At 44.6% G+C, this 20026-nt stretch overlaps 1 protein-coding gene across 2 annotated transcripts in view; it reads left to right on the forward strand.

Annotated features, from left to right (window-relative positions):
• The first annotated feature begins 734 nt into the window (after positions 1–734).
• TFCP2L1 (transcription factor CP2 like 1) overlaps positions 735–20026 on the forward strand; it is a 61269-nt gene continuing 41977 nt past the window's right edge. Inside the window, exons 1-3 of one of the 2 annotated variants that reach the window (XM_077153524.1) lie at positions 735–896; positions 1551–1580; positions 4098–4249. In XM_077153524.1, coding sequence (XP_077009639.1) covers positions 835–896; positions 1551–1580; positions 4098–4249 — 244 coding nt within the window. In that variant the 5' untranslated portion in view covers positions 735–834. The remainder of the gene's footprint in view (positions 897–1550; positions 1581–4097; positions 4250–20026) is intronic. The other variant, XM_077153525.1, reaches the window with a different exon arrangement.

Consider the following 20026-nt stretch of genomic DNA (forward strand, 5'->3'; position numbering starts at 1 on the left):
CCCCCACCTCCTACCTCATCTCTTAACTCTCCCCTTGGCCACCCAGACCCAGCCATGCCAAAGCAGGTCCGCCTCAGGGATCACTTGCTATGTGCCTTCAGATGATCATGACGATATTCGCCTGCGCTCTATAGGCCTCAGCTCAATGCCACCTCCTCCAGGAGGCGTTCTTTGATGACCTACTCGATGCATTCATGTTCTAGTGGGAAAAGCAATGAATAAACAAGCAGAAATTTTTAAAATGCCACAATTTCAGAGAGTATAAAGCGCTATGGAAAAACAAAAACAAAAAAAACCCAAACAAGAGCAAGGTAAGAGGGCAAAGGTGCTTTGGTCCGGAGTCCTTGACATTCAAGCTCGCAGCGGTCTCTCTTCGGTCCCGGAGACGCTCTGGGTCTCGGGCCTGGGAGCACAGTCCGCAACAGTTAGCGAAGGAGGCGCGTGAGACCCGACAGCAGCGCTGAATGTCCGCCGGGGCCCTCTGGTACAGAAGGCAAGGCCCGGCCCCCACCCCAACCCAAGGCCGCGGTAGCCCACGTCCCCGTCCCTCCAGCCCCCGTAGTCTCACCTTCCTGGAGGTGCGCTCGCCCCGAAAAACGGCACGCCCCCACGGGTCAGTCCAGGTGCGCACCCCTCGGGGAGACGCCCTCGGGATCCACGTTCCCTGGGGCGCGGCTCGGGCTTTGGCCCCACCCCTCGGGCTGTGCATAAAGAAACCCGGCCGGCCTGCGCGGCGGTCCTGGAGCGCGCAATTCAGGTATCGGTGTGTGGCCGGCGCGACCGCGTCTGCGCTCGCTGTCCGTACCTGGATCGGCGGCGCTCAGAGGTCCAGCCATGCTGTTCTGGCACACGCAGCCCGAGCACTACAACCAGCACAACTCCGGCAGCTACCTGCGGTAAGAACCGCGCTGCCCCGGCCGGCCAGGGTGCAGTCCCCGGTGCTCGGCCGGGGTCGGCGTGTCGTGTTGCGGTCTTCCGGGGCACCCGGCGCAGGGTCCAGGGCAGGGACGGGAGCGGAAGGGCCCCGCGCCCGCATCGCCCTTGGACTCCTGTTTCCCTGGCGACTGCAAAGCCCCTGTGTCGCTGGGGCTCGGCCCTAGGGGGACTGAGGGAGAGACCCGCCCAAAGCCCCGACTAGGGACGGACCGCAAGCGCGGAGTTGGGTACACACCCGTGAGGCGGGCGCGCGGAGCCTGGGGAGCCTCCCCTGACCACCCTCAGCTGGCATGGGGCCCCGCTGCCACTTCCTCAGTTTCCCCCTTCGTGTGGGAGAAGAGGAAACTTCCTGGCATCGGTCTGATATCTATCCCGGGGAAGTCACTTCCTGCTCTTTGCCCCTCTCCCCGGGCCTCTCGGAATCCCGCGCCCTCTCCAGTGTCCTTCGCCGGGCCTGGCGGCCGATGGGTGCGCAGCGTGGACCTGCCTCCAGACTCAGCCGTGGTCCGGGTCTCGGCACGCCAGGCTGCCCCCTTCCCCCAGGGGGTCTTTCGTGTGTTCGCTTAAGGCCCGCGCATTTATTGCCCTTGATGGAAATCTTTCTTCTTCTGCAGGGATTTGACTAGTGCTCTTCCAAGGGAAAAGTAAGTCCTGTCTGTTTTGTAAAGTTCTCTACAATTCCCAGAATCCTCCCTTTAAGGCAGAAGGACCCCCCGCATCTGATTCAGTCCCGGAGGACTGTTTTTCCCAGTTCTGCGGCTGGCTGGCTACTAATGGGCAGTAATTTCACTTTCTGAACTCGTCTGAACCAGCTTTAGCCTGTCTTTCCATCCTAGTCACAGTTTATTAAATGCACCTAATTTAACCCATAGGGCATTTGATATTGGGCTCTGGGAGAGTGAATCGTGAGGTCGCAGGTATGGTGGTTGCTGACAGCTCTAAAGTGAAAAGGCTGTTTCCGCCCCAAGAAGGTCCCACTGACATTAGAGGCTACACATTATTTGTAACTTGGTGGGTGTGGTAGTCCTCCCAGAGAACATTCCCCTTCCGGAAAGCAGAGGAATGAATGGGTTTAACTGATGAGAATGCTGTTTTTCCTGGGGCCTGGGTCACAGGAGATGGTGGAAGTCTAGGGTCTCAAGTCAGGACAGCTTGGCTCCGTGCAGACAGGATGATATCACCTGAGGGAAGCTGTTTCTGGGGATGTTGGAAGTGCCCTAGGGGATGTTAATCTTCCTTGGAAGATGTGTCCATTCATTTTACACAAAATGCTACGATGAAATACATTTGTACTCTACTGCACTTTGAAGTTTTAGTTGTAGTTTTGCCTAAATCTTAGTTTGTGGCCACCCAGTCTATGATCAGACCTTTAAAAATGTGTTTGAAGGTGACCCTGGGCTGAGGGCGAGTATATGTAAAACTTCCTGGAAACCTAAAATGTTACTCCATTAGGGGATAATACTCCCTTTGCAAGGTGCAGTTTTCGTATCTGCTACTGAAATGGAAATTCATCTGCAGAGATACCTTTTAGGATTTTGGTATTGCCTTAAGAGAAGGGGGCAGGAGTTGGGCTGAAAGGTGCTGCAAAGCCATGCTGGTTTCTGGGGTAGTTTGGGGATCACTTCTCAGAAGCTGGGGTTTTCACCCTCAGAGAGGCTGACCTTAAGGAAAGGGGTCATGCACAGTAAAAACGCACCCTAGAGTGAGGGTCTGGTCCTTTACATCGTTTTTAAAATAATTTTCATCATCTGCTCACTCTGCAAGTTGTCTGACCTCACGGGGATAATGGCCTTGACTCCCATTTTCCCTGTTGTGTTTGATGTTCTTGTGACTTTAATTTCCTTGACAAATAAGTGTGCCAACTTGAAACAAGTGAATATTGGGTGATAGTTCTATCCAACCCCATTTTTTTTTTTTTTTTAATTTAAAGGCAGCAGCCCATGGATTATTAACTTAACATGGTCTGGGCAAACACGGAATTGTGCAATTTCCAGGTGAGCAGGCCAACCTGCTTCTCCTGTGTTCCTAGATAACTACTTTAGGTGAAGGAAGGTGCGGCTGTGGGGAAGCCAGGATGGGAGGTTTTCCAAGTGCACCCAAAGCCAGGCTGCTTCTGGGAATGGGGTAGACTTTGTTGGGGTGTGTGCCGGGTTTGTGTTTTAGAGACACTCGTTTATTGTGTTGTACGAGGAACAGATTGTACCAGTGAGTGGCTTTGCTGTTTATACAGTGAAGTGGGGTCAGCTAATCTGATTCCCAGCCTGGGACACCCGAAGGGAGGAGGTTATCAAGATAAGGCCACTGGCATATTTTTGGCACCTGTTCCACACGGTTCATAATTTCGAGGTCCTAAGCAAGCTTCTGCTGCTCTCAGGCTATTCACATTCTTAAGGATTTTTTCCTTCCCAGGTAAGGGCATTTAAAAAGGACATCCAGAAACAAGTTACCCTGGTCACAAACCAAGGAGAGGCTGATTTTTTTTTTATATGGTGGGGAGTTTTGTTTAGAGGTGGAGAGAAGGAATCGTTGAGCTTCTCAAGATTTTCTGTTTGGATAAGAAAACTGAACTGAACCTTCCTTCTTGTTTTGCATTCAGGAGTGATTAGGATGACCCTTAAAACTGGGGTTATCAGCCAACTGCCCTCTGTTTTAGAAGGGTGGGGGGAGGTCTCCACAGAGTTTCTGCACTTGCAGAGTACACAGAGGGCTGAGGACCAGGCTGTATTGGTTTGAGATGCATCGCACAAGTAGATGGTTTATTAAAAAGAAAAAAATCGATCAGTTGGCTTTTGCCTGCCAGACCAGATTTCTCATTCTAAAAGAAAGATGTTCTAATGAGCAGTCTCTCCTTGGGAATAGAAACCGAGTGCCCCCCCCCCCCCCCCAAGATTGCTCCCCTGCTGCTGGTCCCCACCTCAGGGAGAGGATTTCTGTACTTTGTGGATTCCAGGTAGCTTTTGCATGTCTGCCTCCTCGATGGCCATCCAGCAAAAGTGGAATCCTAGAATCCTAAATAAGGGTCGCTTTGCTTTGTACGGGAAGGAGTCCAATGCAGCATCGGGGCACCAACCCTGGCGGGGTGCCGTGGCTGCAGAGCCCGTGGGCCGCTGCGGCCTCTCTCCCTTCGGGCTCACTCCTGGCCACTCCCCTGTGTGTTGCAGCGACGTCCTCGCTCTGCCCATCTTCAAGCAGGAGGAGCCCCAGCTGTCCCCCGAGAACGAGGCCCGCCTGCCACCCTTGCAGTATGTGCTGTGTGCCGCGACGTCCCCTGCCGTGAAGCTGCATGAAGAGACGCTGACCTACCTCAACCAAGGTAGAAGCAGGTGTGACCCAGAAAAATGGGGGCGTTGGCCCGACAGACCCAGTGGGGCGTAATTACCTTGTCACAACGGGTGGGGTTCCGGAAGAAGGAGTACAGGCTTGGGGGTCAGATTCCATTTCCCCACGGAGCCTCAGTGTCTTCATCTGAAACATGGAAATAATATCTTTATTGTTGTGTAGGTCAAAATGTGGGTAACTTTCCTGATTTCAATCTCCCCACCCCCCAGTGGAGCCAAACCCAGTGATGGCAGCAGTTATTATAATTACGGTTTACTGTGACCGGGACTGAGGGCTTTCCTAGACAGAGAGCACCTTTGATACACCTGGAACGCACCTGGAAGGTGATGTGGTCATGGTCACATCAGGCACAGGGGATAATTCCCTTTGTGGCTCACGTGTGCCGGGAGAAATGGCATGGGCTTGGGAAGTTAAATTCCAACTCCAGCACTTCCTAGATCTTTGACTCTGGGCTGTTGTGTCTTTTTCACCAAACCTAAGTGTTTTTATCTGCACAAGAGGAGAATGATAACTTGGTGACGTTTAAATGAAAGCACGAATGCACGTATGAGACGTGCCTGGTATGATAATGGTTGTTCAATTGCTGGGTCCCTTTACTAGGACACACGATGAATGGTGTTTCGCAGTTTCTATAGTAATTCTACGTAGGTGTTTACTGTACTTTTTTCCTGTGTCACCTCATAAACACTCTGGCAGAAAGTGGATTAATTACCCCTCTGTTTTAAATGAGAAGAGCAGAGTCAGGGAAACAAGTGGTTTCTGTAGGATTGCAGGAGAGCTGTGGAGCAATAGCTCTGTAGAATTGGACTCCTCAATTTGGGAAGCCAGCTGGGGGTTCCACCTGATCATCAAGTTCTCTAACTGCGAAACTTGTGAGGTTCTGGGCCAAAAAACTAGCTCAGAACTAGCAGGTGGCTCCGTGTCTGCCTCTGGTTAGAACCCCTCGCCCTATTCATTATTGAAGTGGCTCTGGTGGCAGGTGATGGTTGCTGGGTGTGGGCAACCCCCTTGGCCTCAATTGGGTGCTAAGTGGAGTTGAGATCGAGGGTCCAACTGCTGAGCCTGGCAGACAGCGTTGGTGAATGACAGGTGACATGTATTCATGCTTGTTTCTGCCATTTTTCTTCCTCTTTCCTGGAAGGTCACATGCTACCCACTTGCCCTGTCCCTTTAAGCAGTTCCTTTCCTCTCTGGGCCTCTCTGCTTTCTTGCCTAAAGCATGAAGAAGTGTGATGATTTGTATGGAGTCCAGTGAGCTCTTCGGTGGGTCCTTGTCCTTGGCCACGTCTGTTGGTTCCCAAGTGAGGGGTCTGACGTCTTGCTGCCCACCCCCCACCCCCACAGTTGTAAGCCTGTGGCTGCACTCCCAACCCCCATCCCAGGCCTTTTGTAATCAATCGACTTTGGACAATGTTTGACAGTCAGTATACTAGGTCCTTTTAAGAGTTTATCACTTGCTCAGTATAGATAAGTTAAAAGAGAGAGACCAGGAGGTTACTCTGATCTTATCTTGTGCTAATTTGTTATATTTACTTTAGATATTTCTTTACTACATTTTCTGTTTATTAAAATGATACGTGTTCAGTATAGAAAATTGGGATGACTTAAAATTAAAATTAAAATCCTCACTCATTTCACCAGAGAACTACTGCTAACATTCTTTCTACATATTTATACAAATCTTAAATTGTGTATTTTTTTTTTTTTCACTTACTGGATTTGTGAACTTTCTCCAAGTCATTAAAAATGCTTTGAGAACTAACACTTTTGTAATGGCTGCATGGTATTACCTTGTATAGTTATGTTGTTTCATTGGCCAGTTTCATGGTATGGACATTTAGTTTCTAGTGACTGGAAGTTAAAAGCTGCTATGATAAGTGTTTTTGTGCATAATTTTTTTTGTGAAATGTTTATTATTTTTTCAGTAAGCACCCAAGAGTAGAATTACTACATCAAAGGGTTTGAATATTTTTAAGGCTTTTTATACATATTACCAAAGTTCCTTAGCAGAAGGTACTGATTTATGCCCAATCAGCACTGTGCATTTACTATATCTTTCCCAATATTAGGTTTGTAGCTGGTTTTCATCAGATTAGTGAAACATGGAATTTATCCTTAAATTAGCATTTCTATGGTTACTAATGTGATTGAACATTTAAAAGAACAGCTGTTGGCCATTTTTATTCCTTCATTGGCATGCTCATGTCCTTTGCCCATTTTTCTGTGAAGCTATTTTCTTTTCTTGATTGTAAAAGCCATATGTATTTTAAGAATATCAATCTTTAAGCTGTCATTTGTTGCAAATATTTTTTCCTCTTGGTTGCTGGCTATATTTATGTGTGATAACTATCTTTAGGGTGGAATATATGCCCTGATGTTTTTTCCGTGTACAAATTTATTTTAAATGTCAAATCTTTCATTTCTTTAAGCTTGGAAGTTTCCTAAATTTTCTTTATAAGTTTCTAAATTTTAACACTCAAATATGGCATTTATGATGTGACACAAGTTTATCTTTCTAAATAATTACCGTATTGTTTAGTATCCAGTTACTGCTCAGCTTATCCTTTTCTCAGTGATCTAAAACATTTAAAAAACCATATTCTAAACTATTAGGCCAGAAACAGACCTTTATATAGACACCTGCCCTGAACTCCCTGGCCCCATTGATTCTTGAAACATTTCTCATTCAACTGATTGTTCAACTGATTATTGTAGCTTGGAAATAAGTTTTCCTATTTGGGAGTAGAAGTTCCTTTCATAATTTTTCTTAGCCATCTCTAATCCTTTCTTCTTATATCTGAATTTTACAACCACTTCCTTCTTTGCCTTTTTTTTCTTACCTGATGAGATCATACTGTTGATACAATTATTTCTTGTTTTTATTAAATACTGTTCTTATGATAGTGTTTTCCATTATTATTAAGGTGTTTTAAACCTCATTTAAAAATCTGCATATATGTCACTATTTACTCTTATTATTTAGGACAGAATATTGTCATAATTGCCGAAAGACAATGTCCCGTCTCCCATAATAGAATGTAAGCGCTTTGAGGGCTGGGTCCTACCTATCTTTTTTTTTTTTTTTTTTTAAAGGAAAGACAGAGAGAAGGAAGGAAGGAAGGAAGAAAGGGAAACATTTTTAAACATTTTCTTGTTTTATTGTATTCTGTTTCTCCGTTTTTGTTACATGGGCTGGGGCCGGGAATCGAACCGAGGTCCTCCAGCATAGCAGGCAAGCACTTTGCCCGCTGAGCCACCGCGGCCTGCCCCTACCTATCTTTTTAATATTGTATCCCAGCATTGCGCTAGGTGCCTTGATAGACTTGGTGCTATATAAATGGTCAGCAAATTAAAACAATAGGTAGCCTTTATTTTATTTTTATTTTTTGCTTGTTTTTTCTAATGTCGGCAGTGGTGTACTGGACACTTCAGTGTATTTCATTTGGCGTAGTCCCTTTTTCTATGTCATGCGATAAAGCCTCCAATAGGAGGTGATTTTTTTTTTTTCAGTTAAAAAATTAGCTTTGACACTTCATTCAAGACCTTTCTAGTTGCAAAGCTGGCTAATAAGTGTTGATGTTTATTGCATTGGCTGTTTGATGTTGAGTGCATTATTTCTCTGGCCTCAGAGAAATACTGCCTTCTTCCTCGATGGGTGCAGGGTCTCTGAAAATGTAGAAGGGAGGCTGTATCTGAAAATCAAAAGGTCATTCATACCATTGGATGTCCCTTTCTCAGTGCAGTGTCACACTTGTGTGTTATATATGGGTGTCCTATTAACAAGCTCAATGGCCAGTTTTAGATGTAGTGAAAACAGTTTGAAAAACAATGTGTGTCTTCCTGTGAAATGGAGTCCTAAGGCTAGGGGATGGCATCCTACCTTCTAAGGACTGGATGGCTATTGAATAGTGGCTTGCAACTCCCTGATAACCTCTTTGTCTGTGGCCAAAGGTCACTGTAGACACATCTTTCCTGAAAGCTAGAGCCTGAGGGACCGGATGAGGTGGGTGGCTGATGGTGGGGGGAGGGGTGGCTTTGAGATAAGGAACAACTTTGGAAGAAAGGCTTATTATTCTTGAATCTTAAATGCAATGATTTTCACTGGAGTTTTTCATTCATTCAGGGTAGTTCAGATGGAAGAAACTCCTGTGTAAAGAGCGAGAATGTGAGCTGAGGGTGAGAGGTGCAATTGAAAACATTGTCTATCCTAGGCATCCTAAGTGATTCAGGATGATTGGTATTTGGCGTACAAGGGAAAGGGGTAAATGAAATGGCTAGAGAGGTAGACCAGATGGCTAAGAGTTTTGACTGCCTTATTGAAGCTGATTTATAGGAGGGGTTACCTGGGCAAGTCACCTAACCTCTCTGTGCCTCAAGTTCCTCTCTGTAAGGTGGAAATAACACCCCTACAAAGTAGGCTCTGCTTTATGAATAAAATGAGTTAGTACATGAAAAGCACTGAAACAATGTCCGGCACATGGTAAGCACATGGTAGCCATTGTTATTAATAAGGAGTTTTTAGTGGAGACTGGTGGTTCCATTTCCCCCAGTCCTGTTTCAGAAGTTAACAAGTCATCAAGCTGGGAATCTGAGAACTTTTACTATTTTTATCTTTTCTTTTCCCAATTCACAGATCAACACCCAGTTGACTCTTTCACAAAGAAGAAAGGGACGCCTCTTAGAATTGAAAGGTGGTAGCTTTGGGACAGATTAAAGGAAGGCTGGCTTTATTCATTCATTCACTGTATAGCCAGATAATGGGCATAGCCCCTGAGGAGGCATTTCTTAGGGAGGATGTTAAAATAAAATGCAATTTTAAAAATTGCAACTACAAAATGCACTGGTCTGTTCAATGTTCTGACTTGTTGTGTTGAAGAAGGTTGAATTTGACCCAGGAGATGAGGCCCCAATCTGCAGGATGATGCTTCTTTACTGTTCAGTGCTTGAGAATTTGCAAGGCACCTTTTGATACTCTCTTTTGAGTTTTATTCTCCCAAGATGTAATTATTCCTGTTTTGTAGATGAGAGCCTGAAAGAGGTCAGCCGGGCCTCTTCTTCCTCATACCTCACTCACATCCTAACCAGCCTGAAGAGTGACCGAGCTGTGCAGTGATAAGGGAATGCTGGAAGGGCAAGGCATGCTCCCTCTGCCTGGGCAGCTTGTCCCCAGGAGCTTCTGTGGGTGGGGTTCTAGACTAGGGGCTTCCATGAGCGGTATGAGGCTTGCTGGGGAAAAGAGGACCTTGAAGGAATGAGTGGGTGAGGGGTGGGGTATAGAGAACTCTTCATAAGAAAAAGAGCCCAAACTGTTGCACCTACCCCACCCCCACCCCCACTCCCCACTCATAGTGACCCCAGGGAATGGCTGGTAAGATTAGAAACTAGGTGGATGTCCAGAACTAAGAAAGAATTGCAGCTTTTTTTTACAATCTGGAACTGCTTCACTTGGTGGTGGGGGGGTGGGGGTGGGGGTGGGTGAGGGGCTGGGACATGAGAATTAAGTGAATAACAAACACCTGCAAATAGTATGCTGTTGTATTTTTCCCTCCTAATTATATCAGTGACTTTTAAGTTTAGGGAATAGGGCAAAGGACTACTTACTTTGTTACCCTTTCTCCCTAGCTGAGGTTTTCTTTCCAGATTAATTTTTAGCTTGAAGTTCAGGAATATAAACTGACTAAACCAAATGGCTTTAAAACTTTTTTTTTTTCTGAGTAACGCCTGCTTATTATAAAATGGAACAGCTAACCAGTGCAGAAATTTGTGTTCTAGAAAGCTTCCCGTAATTTCACCTCCCTGATTTTTCTTAGCTTTAACCCCTATATGTATAATTATTTAGACACACATATGTAGCTACTTACCGGTGAGTGCTTTTTTTTATTTTAACAACTATGGGATCGTGTTATACAAACTACTTTTTTTCCTTCTTTCCTTTATCAAAATATCCTCATTAGCTTGCAAGTGGGCACATTAAAAAAATAAAAAACAAAAGCCGGTCTGTATTAGTTGCATTATAATCTACTCTAATAATTCACATCATTTATCCTCATGAGGAACATTAGGCTGTAGGATGAAGAGCTAGAAATAGAACTGTCAGCACAAAATTTTCTTAAATCTAGCCATATTGTCTCCAAAAAAGTTGACCCAATTGATGCTTTTGCCCATAATAACTGTTGTTTCCTTCCTTATCATCTGTCTTCCATCACTTCCACAGCTGAAATTTAGACTCATTAAAGGCAGGGGCTTCCCTTATTGTTCATGGCTAGTCCTAGGACAGAACCTGCCCTTTGTATGACCGAAAAATGACAGAAAAATGTCTAGATCTTCCTCTACTTTTCTCAATACTTTTTTTTATTAAATGTAACAACATACAAATAAAAACATTCTTACCATATGATCGTTCCATTCTTGATATATAATCAATAACTCAAACTATCATCACATAGTTGTATATTCATCATCATGATCATTTCTTAGAACATTTGCATCAATTCAGAAAAAGAAATAAAAAGAAAACAGAAAAAAATTCATACATGCCATACCCCTTACCCCTACCTTTCATTTCTCAATACTTTTAACCTTTGGTAATTTAGTGAGGAAAACATAGGATAGTCCCATTTTCATTTTTGATTTTTCAATGATGGTGAATATTTTTCATATTTCTATTTCTTTTTGCCTTTTATTTATCCATTTACCCGTTTTTTTTTTTCTATTGAGATTTTCATACTTTGTTATTTGTAAGAGCACTTTACGTATTTGGGATGTTATAAATATGTTTTGCAAATATTTTCCCACTTGGTCATGTAAGTTTCCTTCCTTCATTTGTTTGTTTGATCTTTTGCACAGTAAAAGTTTATACATTTTTATATGATCAGATGTATTGTACTTTACCTTACTTTTGTGTCTGTGTCCCATTTAGGAATAGGCTTCCACTTTAAGATGATAATAATTCATGTTTTTAAAATGTTTTTCCCCCCATTTGTTAACACTATTGGCATTTATTTTGATGTGTAAGGAATCCAGTTTTATTATTAATTTCCAAATGGTTGCTTCATTGTCCCTTCACAATTTATTGAATATAGTAGAATAGTACACGGCCATTAAAAAGAATGAATTAGATCCTTAGATATATCCATGAAAGACATCTGGCATGTGCTGTTGGGTTTTTTGGGGGAGGGGTGTGTGTGCGTGGTCCGGGAATCGAACCTGGGTCGCCTGCATGGAAGGCAAGCATTCTACCACTGAACCATCTATGTCCCCTGTACTGTTAGATTTTAAAAACTCTTTATGCTTTTGGTAACTCTACTTTAGGTGACACCATTAATTAGCCTTAGAAACAGGGTGGCACGTTGAAAGGCCAAGGATGTTGGGGTTGGATATACCCATGTTCCAATTCTTTCCCAAATCATCGAACCCTGCATCTCATGTCCTCTGTATGATAGGCATAAACCCCACCTTATGGTATTGTCTTGAGATTTAAATGAGACTGTGTACTCTTATTTTGTTAAGCTATTTCCCTTCTGTCCCTTCATCTGGGTGTTTCCCATAAGTATCTGGAGAGAGCAGGAAGGAGCTCCTGGGGTAGATCAGGACCCACTTTGGTCTTGGTAAAGGTTTCAGGGGCCACTGAACTATGATTAGAATTACTGTTTGGAAGAATGTGTAGAGATTTTCTGTTCTGAGTGAGGAAGGTTATTTTATTTATTTATTTATTTTGGCGTGGGCAGGCACTGGGATTCGAACCCAGGTCTCCGGCATGGCAGGCGAGAAATCTGCCACTGAGCCACTGTTGCACTGCCCAGGTTTTTATTTTTAAAAATAAAAGAGCCCATCTACACTAGGAGCTTCCATGCTTACTCTAGCCCCTTCATTTCACAAAAGAAGAAAGGACACCCAGAGTAAAGAAGGAGCTTGTTTGAGCCATAGAGCCTGCTGGGCACTTGGCTGGGGCGTGGAGGGCCCCCTTTGGGACTGTAGAGGCCACAGGGAGGAAGACAAATGCTTTTCCGTGTTTTATTAGGAACTGGTCATCCTCTGTTTTTCTTTTTAGATTTGTCAAAAATAATACCCCCTGTTTTCCCCTCCCCCCAACCTCACCTTCTACCTTATTTTTCTTAGTTGCCTCTTGAATGGGTCCCATGGGATACCATTCTTTATAGAGCTGTTGAAGAGGGAAACCCATTACTTGGGTGGGTAGGGTGCTATCTTGATTGGAGGCCAGCAATGGACAGCTGGCGTCCCTTCCTGCCCCTTCTGTGCTGCCCATTGCCTTGTCTTGTACAGGAACGCCCTTTGGGGTTCCTGAAGGTCATCTCATCCAACTCTCTTTTATGATGGGGAAACTGAGGTCTGGAGAGTAGAACAGACTTGCCCACCATGTGTATTGTTCTTAACCGTCTCCTGGAGTGTAATCCTGTTTTCTCTCCAGTATTTATTCCAGAAGTAGCCCTTGGATCTCTGGTTTCAGAGTTTCTTGGAGTTCCTGGTTTCAGCTTCACCAGGACTTGGGGAGAAGCAGGAATCTGTTTCAACAGGCACCCAGGTCATTGATTCAAAGGTAGACTAGGATTTGATAGCGTCTGTGACACTACTATTGCTTCCATTCTCTGCCTCTTTCTTTCTCAGGACTATGGGCAGAAAGGGTTAGACTTGCAAAGAACCCGCAGCCCTCTTTCATTCCTGGCTTCTGCTTTGCAGATTGAAGACCCCTCCTCTGCCCAGCCATGTTCTTGACTGACCTCTCCCATATGTAGCCATGTCCCAGAGACTCCCTCCTCGGTGGTTAGAAGCCCCTGTAGGTCCTGAATTGGTGGGAGAAACCGCACATGCTCTTGAAATTCACAGAGCATGGGCCAGGGTAGATTCCTCAAGTATTAGGACTGGAGGGAGCCTTATATATCATCTCTACTACCTTGCTCCTTAAAATGTGATCTATGGGCCAGCCTCACCTGAGAGCTTCTTAGAAATGCAGAAATGCAGAATCTCTGGCCCCACTGCAGGGCGAAACCAGACTCTGCCAGGTGACTGATGAACAAATTAATGCTTGAGAAGTATTAATCTAGTCTACTCCCATGTGCTCCCTCCCTCTGTTTTATAAGTGGGGACTCTGAGGCCCAAAAGATGCAGTGTGACTTGTACCGGGTCACAGAGTGGTACTTAAAAAACCCCAGCTTTATTGAGATATGATTTACATGCTTTCCACCCATCTGAAGTGTACAATTTGTGTTTTGCTTTATAAATATATTCACAAGGTGGTACACTCATCAGTACAATATACTCTTAGAAAATTTTCTTTCATTCCCCATCCCCAAAAGAAAGGGAATCACTCCTCTCTCATTTCTACCAGCAATATATGAGGGTTGCAACTTCTCCACAGCCTTGTCAACCCATGTTATTGTCCATCTTTTTTATTTTAGCCATCCTAGTGGGGTATGAAGTGGTATTTTGTTGTGCTTTTGATTTGTGTTTCCCTGATGGCTAAAAGCATCTATTCGTGTGCTTACGGGCCATTTGAATATCTTCTTTGGAGAAATGTTCATTCAGATCCTTTGGCCATTTTTAATTAGGTTGTCTTTTTATTATTGAGTTATATGAGTTCTTTCATATTCTAGGCATGTCCCTTATCAGATAGGATTTAAAAAATTTTTTTCATTCTGTGGTTTTGTTTTTGTTTACTTTTTTAAAATAAACTTAATTTTAGAATAGATTTAGATTTAGAGGAAAATTGCAAATTTAGTATAGAGTTCCCATATATTTCTTCCATTTTCCTTCATTATTAACATGTTACATTGCATGTATGCTTTTACAGTTAATGAACCAATACTGATACATTTTATGGACTGAAGTCTGTACTTTATCCAGACTTCCTTAGTTTTTACATTAAGTCTTTTTCTATTCGAGAGCCCCACCAGGACACTGCAGTACATTCAGTCATGTCTCCTTAGACCTCTAGACTGGGACAGTTTCTGACTTGACTTGTTTTCATGACCTTGACTGTTGTGAGAACAGTGAGGTCAGCTGTTTTGCAGAATCTCCTTCAATTGAGACTTACCTGATGATTTTTCACATGATCTGACCGACACTTTTGGGGTTTTTGGAAGGAGACCACAGAGTTTGTGTCATTCTCATCACATTACATTAAGAGTTTGTGCTGCCAAATAATTTGTTGGTGTAAAACTTGATCACCTGGAAGCTGAGGCCGTGTTTGTTCCTACTTTTCATGCTGCACCCTCCTACTCCTGCAGGCCACCTTAAGGAGTGAAGAGATACGTTCCATCTACTGGAGGGCAGAGCGTTACATAAATTATTTGGAATTCTGCACAGATCTGCCCCCTGCCATCTCAGTGGGCCACTTCTGAAGATGTTTCTCTCACCACATTCACTTTTACCCACAGCAAGCCCTTCTCCCACCTGCTTTCCAGAGAAGGGGGCTTTCTATGGAGGGTGAGATGTCTCCGTGGCTTTTCCAGGGAGGAGGGCAGAGCTGGCCCCACCCATGGGAGAAGCAGTCACAGGGCTGTTTGCCTGTGGTTAGGCATTTGGATGATTTCAAGGTATTTTGCCACCTGGGTGAGCATCTTCACTGAGCGTCCCAGGATTCTTTTCTTAAATAACATCCAGCAACTATGATAACCTCTCCTCAAAGGGAGTAAACGGAAGCAGAGACCTCCTGACCTGGTCAGGGTGAGGCTCTGTGCAGGGGCCAGAGCTGGATGGGGACCTCTTCTTTTCACTCCTCCTCTGATTACAGTGGGATGACAGAGCTGAACTGGCAGGGTGTAGAGTCTGCCTCGGGACACAAACGAACTCAGTAGCATTTGACCTTGGAAGTGTATTGTCCTGTCTCTTCATCTCCAGATTCTTTCTGTAACGTTGGGGGACAAGAGTTCTCTCAGTGGGCTGTCATCAGAATTAAATGGGAGCCCATGAAGAGTGCCCAGGACGCCATCGAGCATAGCAGAGGGCTCAGCAGCCCTGGGCTCTTTTCACAAGGGCGACACGGGAACTGCTAGGTCCCCAAAGCAGGGGACCCCAAAGCAGGGTTGCAGCTGGTTCTCACAGTAAAATGGGAGCAGGCTCAAATGCCACAAGGATTCTTGGACTCTCATCTCTGTTCCTCTTTGGGGGTCTGCCTTAGGCTGTGTCTGCCCACCAGCTCCCCAGCCTCTGTGGCCACAGGATAGAAAGACAGACACCGAGGTCTTGCATGCACAGGTCCTCAGCCCAGCCACCTCTCCAGGCCAGCCTGGCCAAGTAAGTCCTCTTCTCCAGATAGGATGTGTAAAAACGGGGTAGCCCCAGCCTCCCCTCATCCCCTGCTCCACCCTGTCATGGGGAGGGCTCCTGAGGGGGTCTGAAGGTGCCTGCTCTTCAGGGGAGTAGGGGAGCAGAGGAATCTTTGGGTGCAGGAGCTGGGCAGGTCTGTTTGCCACCCTCTCCTCCCCTGCTGCAGTGATTACAAAGGAAAGTCCTTTCTCTTCACATATGCTGAGACCTGATGGGGCTGTGGAGGGCAGGCAGCCAGTGGGGTGGGGAGGTGAGCCACTAAAGTATAAACATGGGGTGGTCTGGCTGACTGTGGGCACATGTGTGCCTTCAGCCCCGTCCATGTGCTGGCCCTGCCCCCTGCCCAGGCTGGCAGGACTTGACCGGGAGGGGCCAGGGTGAGTCACAATTCCTTCCTTATCTGAGACATTTGGTTTTCCTTTGTCCTACTAACTTACAGGGCAGCTTTTTTCCCCCTTTGTCTTCAAAATTTATTTTTCAGGAAGGTAAACGTGTTCACTTGGGTCAAACTTCAAGTGGTACAAAAGGGTTTATGGTAAAAGTCTCCCTCTAACCCCTGGCCCAGACACTCAGGTCTCCTGCTCAGAGGTAGCTGATGTTATCAGTTGTTCATATTTTTGTGTGTGTGTGTGCAGATAGAGGCAAAGATCATATCTTAAGCATATATGCACAAATGGCCACTGCAGTCCTACAGACGTTTAGGATTTCTGTAGATACAATGCTAGATCACCTCAAAGAGCTGATACCTGGTCACGCATCACCATCTGGGCTGTGGGGTACCCATGTCTTTATATTCTTGCCTCAACTCTGAATCTCAATCTTTTAAATCTTTTCAGTTTGCAAGGGGGAAATTAACATCAGATTTTAATTTGCATATCCTTAATTTCTAATAAGTGATGAGTGACATTTTGAGCATCTTTTCTTGTTGATAAGTCCTTTGTATTTCTTTTACTAAAAATGGACAGTTTATATTTGTTGTCCATTTTTCTATTGGACTTTCCTTATGAAAGGGCAAGAATTATTAGGTTGAACCATATGCAATTGTCATTTTGTAAATTGAAATGGGTTGAATATCTGCAGTTTCACATTGTTCAACTTAATAGATGAAGGTTTCAGTTTATCAGTGTGGATGGATACCAGATCAACATACAAAAAACGAATCAACTTCTTATGTGCCAGCAAAAATGCAGTGCAAAATAAAATGGGAAAAAAGGATACCATTCCCAATACCAAGAGCAAAAATAATTTAAAAAAATGCTTTTCAACTATGGTCCAGAGTCCTTGGACTCGGAGTTGAATGAGATGCTTCTGGCAAGCTAATCCCTGAATCTTAACCAGCTCTGCTTCCCACAGCTCTGGGTGTGGGAATTAGGAATCCATGCATTAAAATGAAAATTTTAGGGTGTGCAAGGGTAGTTCAGTGGTAGCATACTTGCCTGCCATGTGGGAGACCCGGGTTCGATTCCTGGCCCATGTGCTTCCCCCCAAAAACAAGCAAACAAGCAAACAAACAAAAAACCAACCAAACAAAAATTCAACAAATGGTGCTGCAATAAGGGATACTCACATGGAAAAAGAAATGAAATGTGACCTCACCGTAGAGCATACAAAAATGAAAATAATAATAAATTTAGATTTAAAGAAAAGTAACATGTTCAAATAACAGAAAGACAGAAAGAATGATATAGTAAATACTGCAAAATGGTAAAAGTTGGTAAATCAGGGTATCTGGTGAGGGGGTATATTGGAGTTGTAGGTATTGCATTTTTATTTATTATTATTAATTTTTTTTTTTGCGGAGAAGGTGAGGAGTTGCATGGTCCGGGAAATGAATGCTGATTGCATTATTTTTGCAACTTTCCTGTAAGGTTGAAGTTATATCAGAATAAAGCTTCCTCGAACATTAGGATCTTACAAAACCGGAGTACAATTATGGAAACTAAGAAGTTAATACTGGTATAATAATATTAACTAAACTATGCACCTTATTTGAAGTTCATCATATTTTCCATTAACATCCTTTTTTTTCTGTTCCAGCGTCCAATCCAGGTTCCCACATTGCATTGTTTATCGCGTCTCCATCTCTTCTTATTTGTGACTGCTCCTCACTCTTTCCTTGTCTTTCATGACTTTCAGACTTAATAAGAATACTTATTGGTCAGTTATTTTGCAGAGTGCCCCACAATTGGGATTTATCTGATGTTTTTCTGGTAATTAGATTGAGGTTATGCATTTTTTGCAAGAATGCCACAGAAGGCATGTGGGGTCCTTGTCAGTGTGTCACACGGGGGATCATGTTTTATTTCTGGCGATGTTGGTTATAGTGGGGTCTGCCAGGTTTCTTCTCTGTTCAGTTACTGTCTTCCCTTTTGTAATGAATTAAAATCTTGGTTGGGGGAGATCCTTGGAGACAGTGCCGACATCCTTATTTTCCTCGAACGTTTCCCCACCAACTTGAGCACCCCTTGGGGAGGGGTCTTGCCTGCACCAGCTATCACCGTGGCATTTTCTTGATAGTGATTTTCTCTTTCCTTCTCTCTACTTTAATAATGGGAGTTCTACCATAAGATGGAGTGATCCCTTTTCTACCATTAATTTATTTATTCACTTATTTAGTATATCAGTATGGACTCATGGCTATTTATTGTCTTCTATGGTTTAAAACAAAATACTCTCGTTGTATATTTGTTGCTAAAATTGTTCCGGCTCTGGCTATCAGAAGTTCCTTCGGGTCACTTTCTCTGACCCTTTGATGTGCCCCATCCAGTTTTTGGGCTTTCCTTTTTTTTTTTTTTTTAACTTTAATTCTAATTTTATTTCTATAATGCAAAAATTGACATTTGAAGTAGCCACATTTCCAGTAAATGAAAGCAAATAATTTTGGGTCATAGGTCGAAGGTCTACATTTTGGTATAGGAAAAGTGGTAATTTTTTATGCTAACAAAAATTCAACATACAGGTGAAAATTTTAAATCATAGTTCTCTATTTCAAATATTTCCCGTTTAATATTATACTGCAGTTTATTGGTCTTGTTTAAAACAGATATCTTAATTGAAAATTTTAATATTTTCATCTTAATATTTTTGCAATTTTAGAGAAAAATCAACCCATGAACACATTTTCACAGATATTTTTTGACCCGAAAATATTTCAATATGCAGGAAGGAATTTTACATTTTGCAGGAAACTTAATTTGAAAGTCCAATTAAGTAGCTTTGTCATGGCAATTTTAATTAATTTACATAACAAAATACATGGGGCTTTAAGTGTACACTTGCTTTTCCTTGTTTTTTGGCACCTCAGGGTGCTTAAGTCTCACTTTATGTTTTCTCTGAAAGCAGTCCCTTCTCCACGGAGTCTCCGGGACGTGGAGCGTCCAGAATATTTTACTTTTTTTTTTTTTTTTTGGTGCGGGTGCGTGTGCATACACGCTGACACATACGCACAGGCTTGCAAGTACGTATTGGCTATCCTTTGTGCGCCAGGCATAGCACCTGGTCCTCGACGTCTGTGAACGGCTGCGAGAGGGAGGCCAGGTGCCTCGTCCAAGGGCAAGCAGGCGAAGGTCGGCCAGGGGTGCTGAGGGCGGAGCCTTCCCCCGCAGCACCGTGTTAGCGCACCGTGTGGACACTGCACGCGTGCAAGGGACGAGAGAGCAACTACTCACCCCAGACACAGTGTGTGCTGTCTTATGCTGTTCTCCGTCTGCCAGCACAGGGGACTGCTGGCGTCCAGCCCTCCCTTTCTCCAGGGGAGTGATGGTCCTCATTATGTTTTATGTGGCATTAATTACCCACACCAATAACTGTTTGGGAAGTCAACAGCCCGTCAATCTTGGCCCGCCCGGGCAATTACCTCCTGTTCTTGGGAACACCGTGATCCGGGCAGGAGGCCTCCCGCTGGCTGCGCTGGTTCCACTGAGAGGGCAAAGAGCCACCTGGGCTCGTCCACGCTGCTCTGCAGGAGTGCCTGGGGACCCGGCCCAAAGGGGAGGGCAGGCGGGTGGGCCTGGCTCTGAGCAGCGGGGTGGGCCCTGTGGAGTCAGCCTTCCCTCGGGGTGCGTCCCCGCCTGGATGGCAGGCACGGAGCCATTCTGAGGGCCACGTGAGAGTGTATTTGGTAAGCACAGAGCTCAGTGACCAGTGTGTGGTTGGCATTCAATGAACAAGAATGCATTTCCTCTGCTGCTGTTTGCAAGTGGCAATGGTGGCCGGACTTACCACGCGCCAGGCTCCAGGCCCGGAAGCTCCTATAAGTCTCGCGACGGCTCTGCATAGTCTTTCTTTCTCCGACTCTGCAGAGAAAGAGACTGAGAGGCAGAGGGACTATAGAGTTTGCCAGGTGCGGGGTGGCGGGGGGGGGAAGGTCTGGACTCAGCCTCTCTCGTCTAGCTTCACCCCAGGTACCCCTCCCCCCTTGTCAAATTCACATGTAATATATTCCTAATCCAAAAAATGCTAATAC

This window comes from Tamandua tetradactyla, chromosome 3 (genome assembly GCF_023851605.1).
Source record: "Tamandua tetradactyla isolate mTamTet1 chromosome 3, mTamTet1.pri, whole genome shotgun sequence".
NCBI lineage: Eukaryota > Metazoa > Chordata > Mammalia > Pilosa > Myrmecophagidae > Tamandua > Tamandua tetradactyla.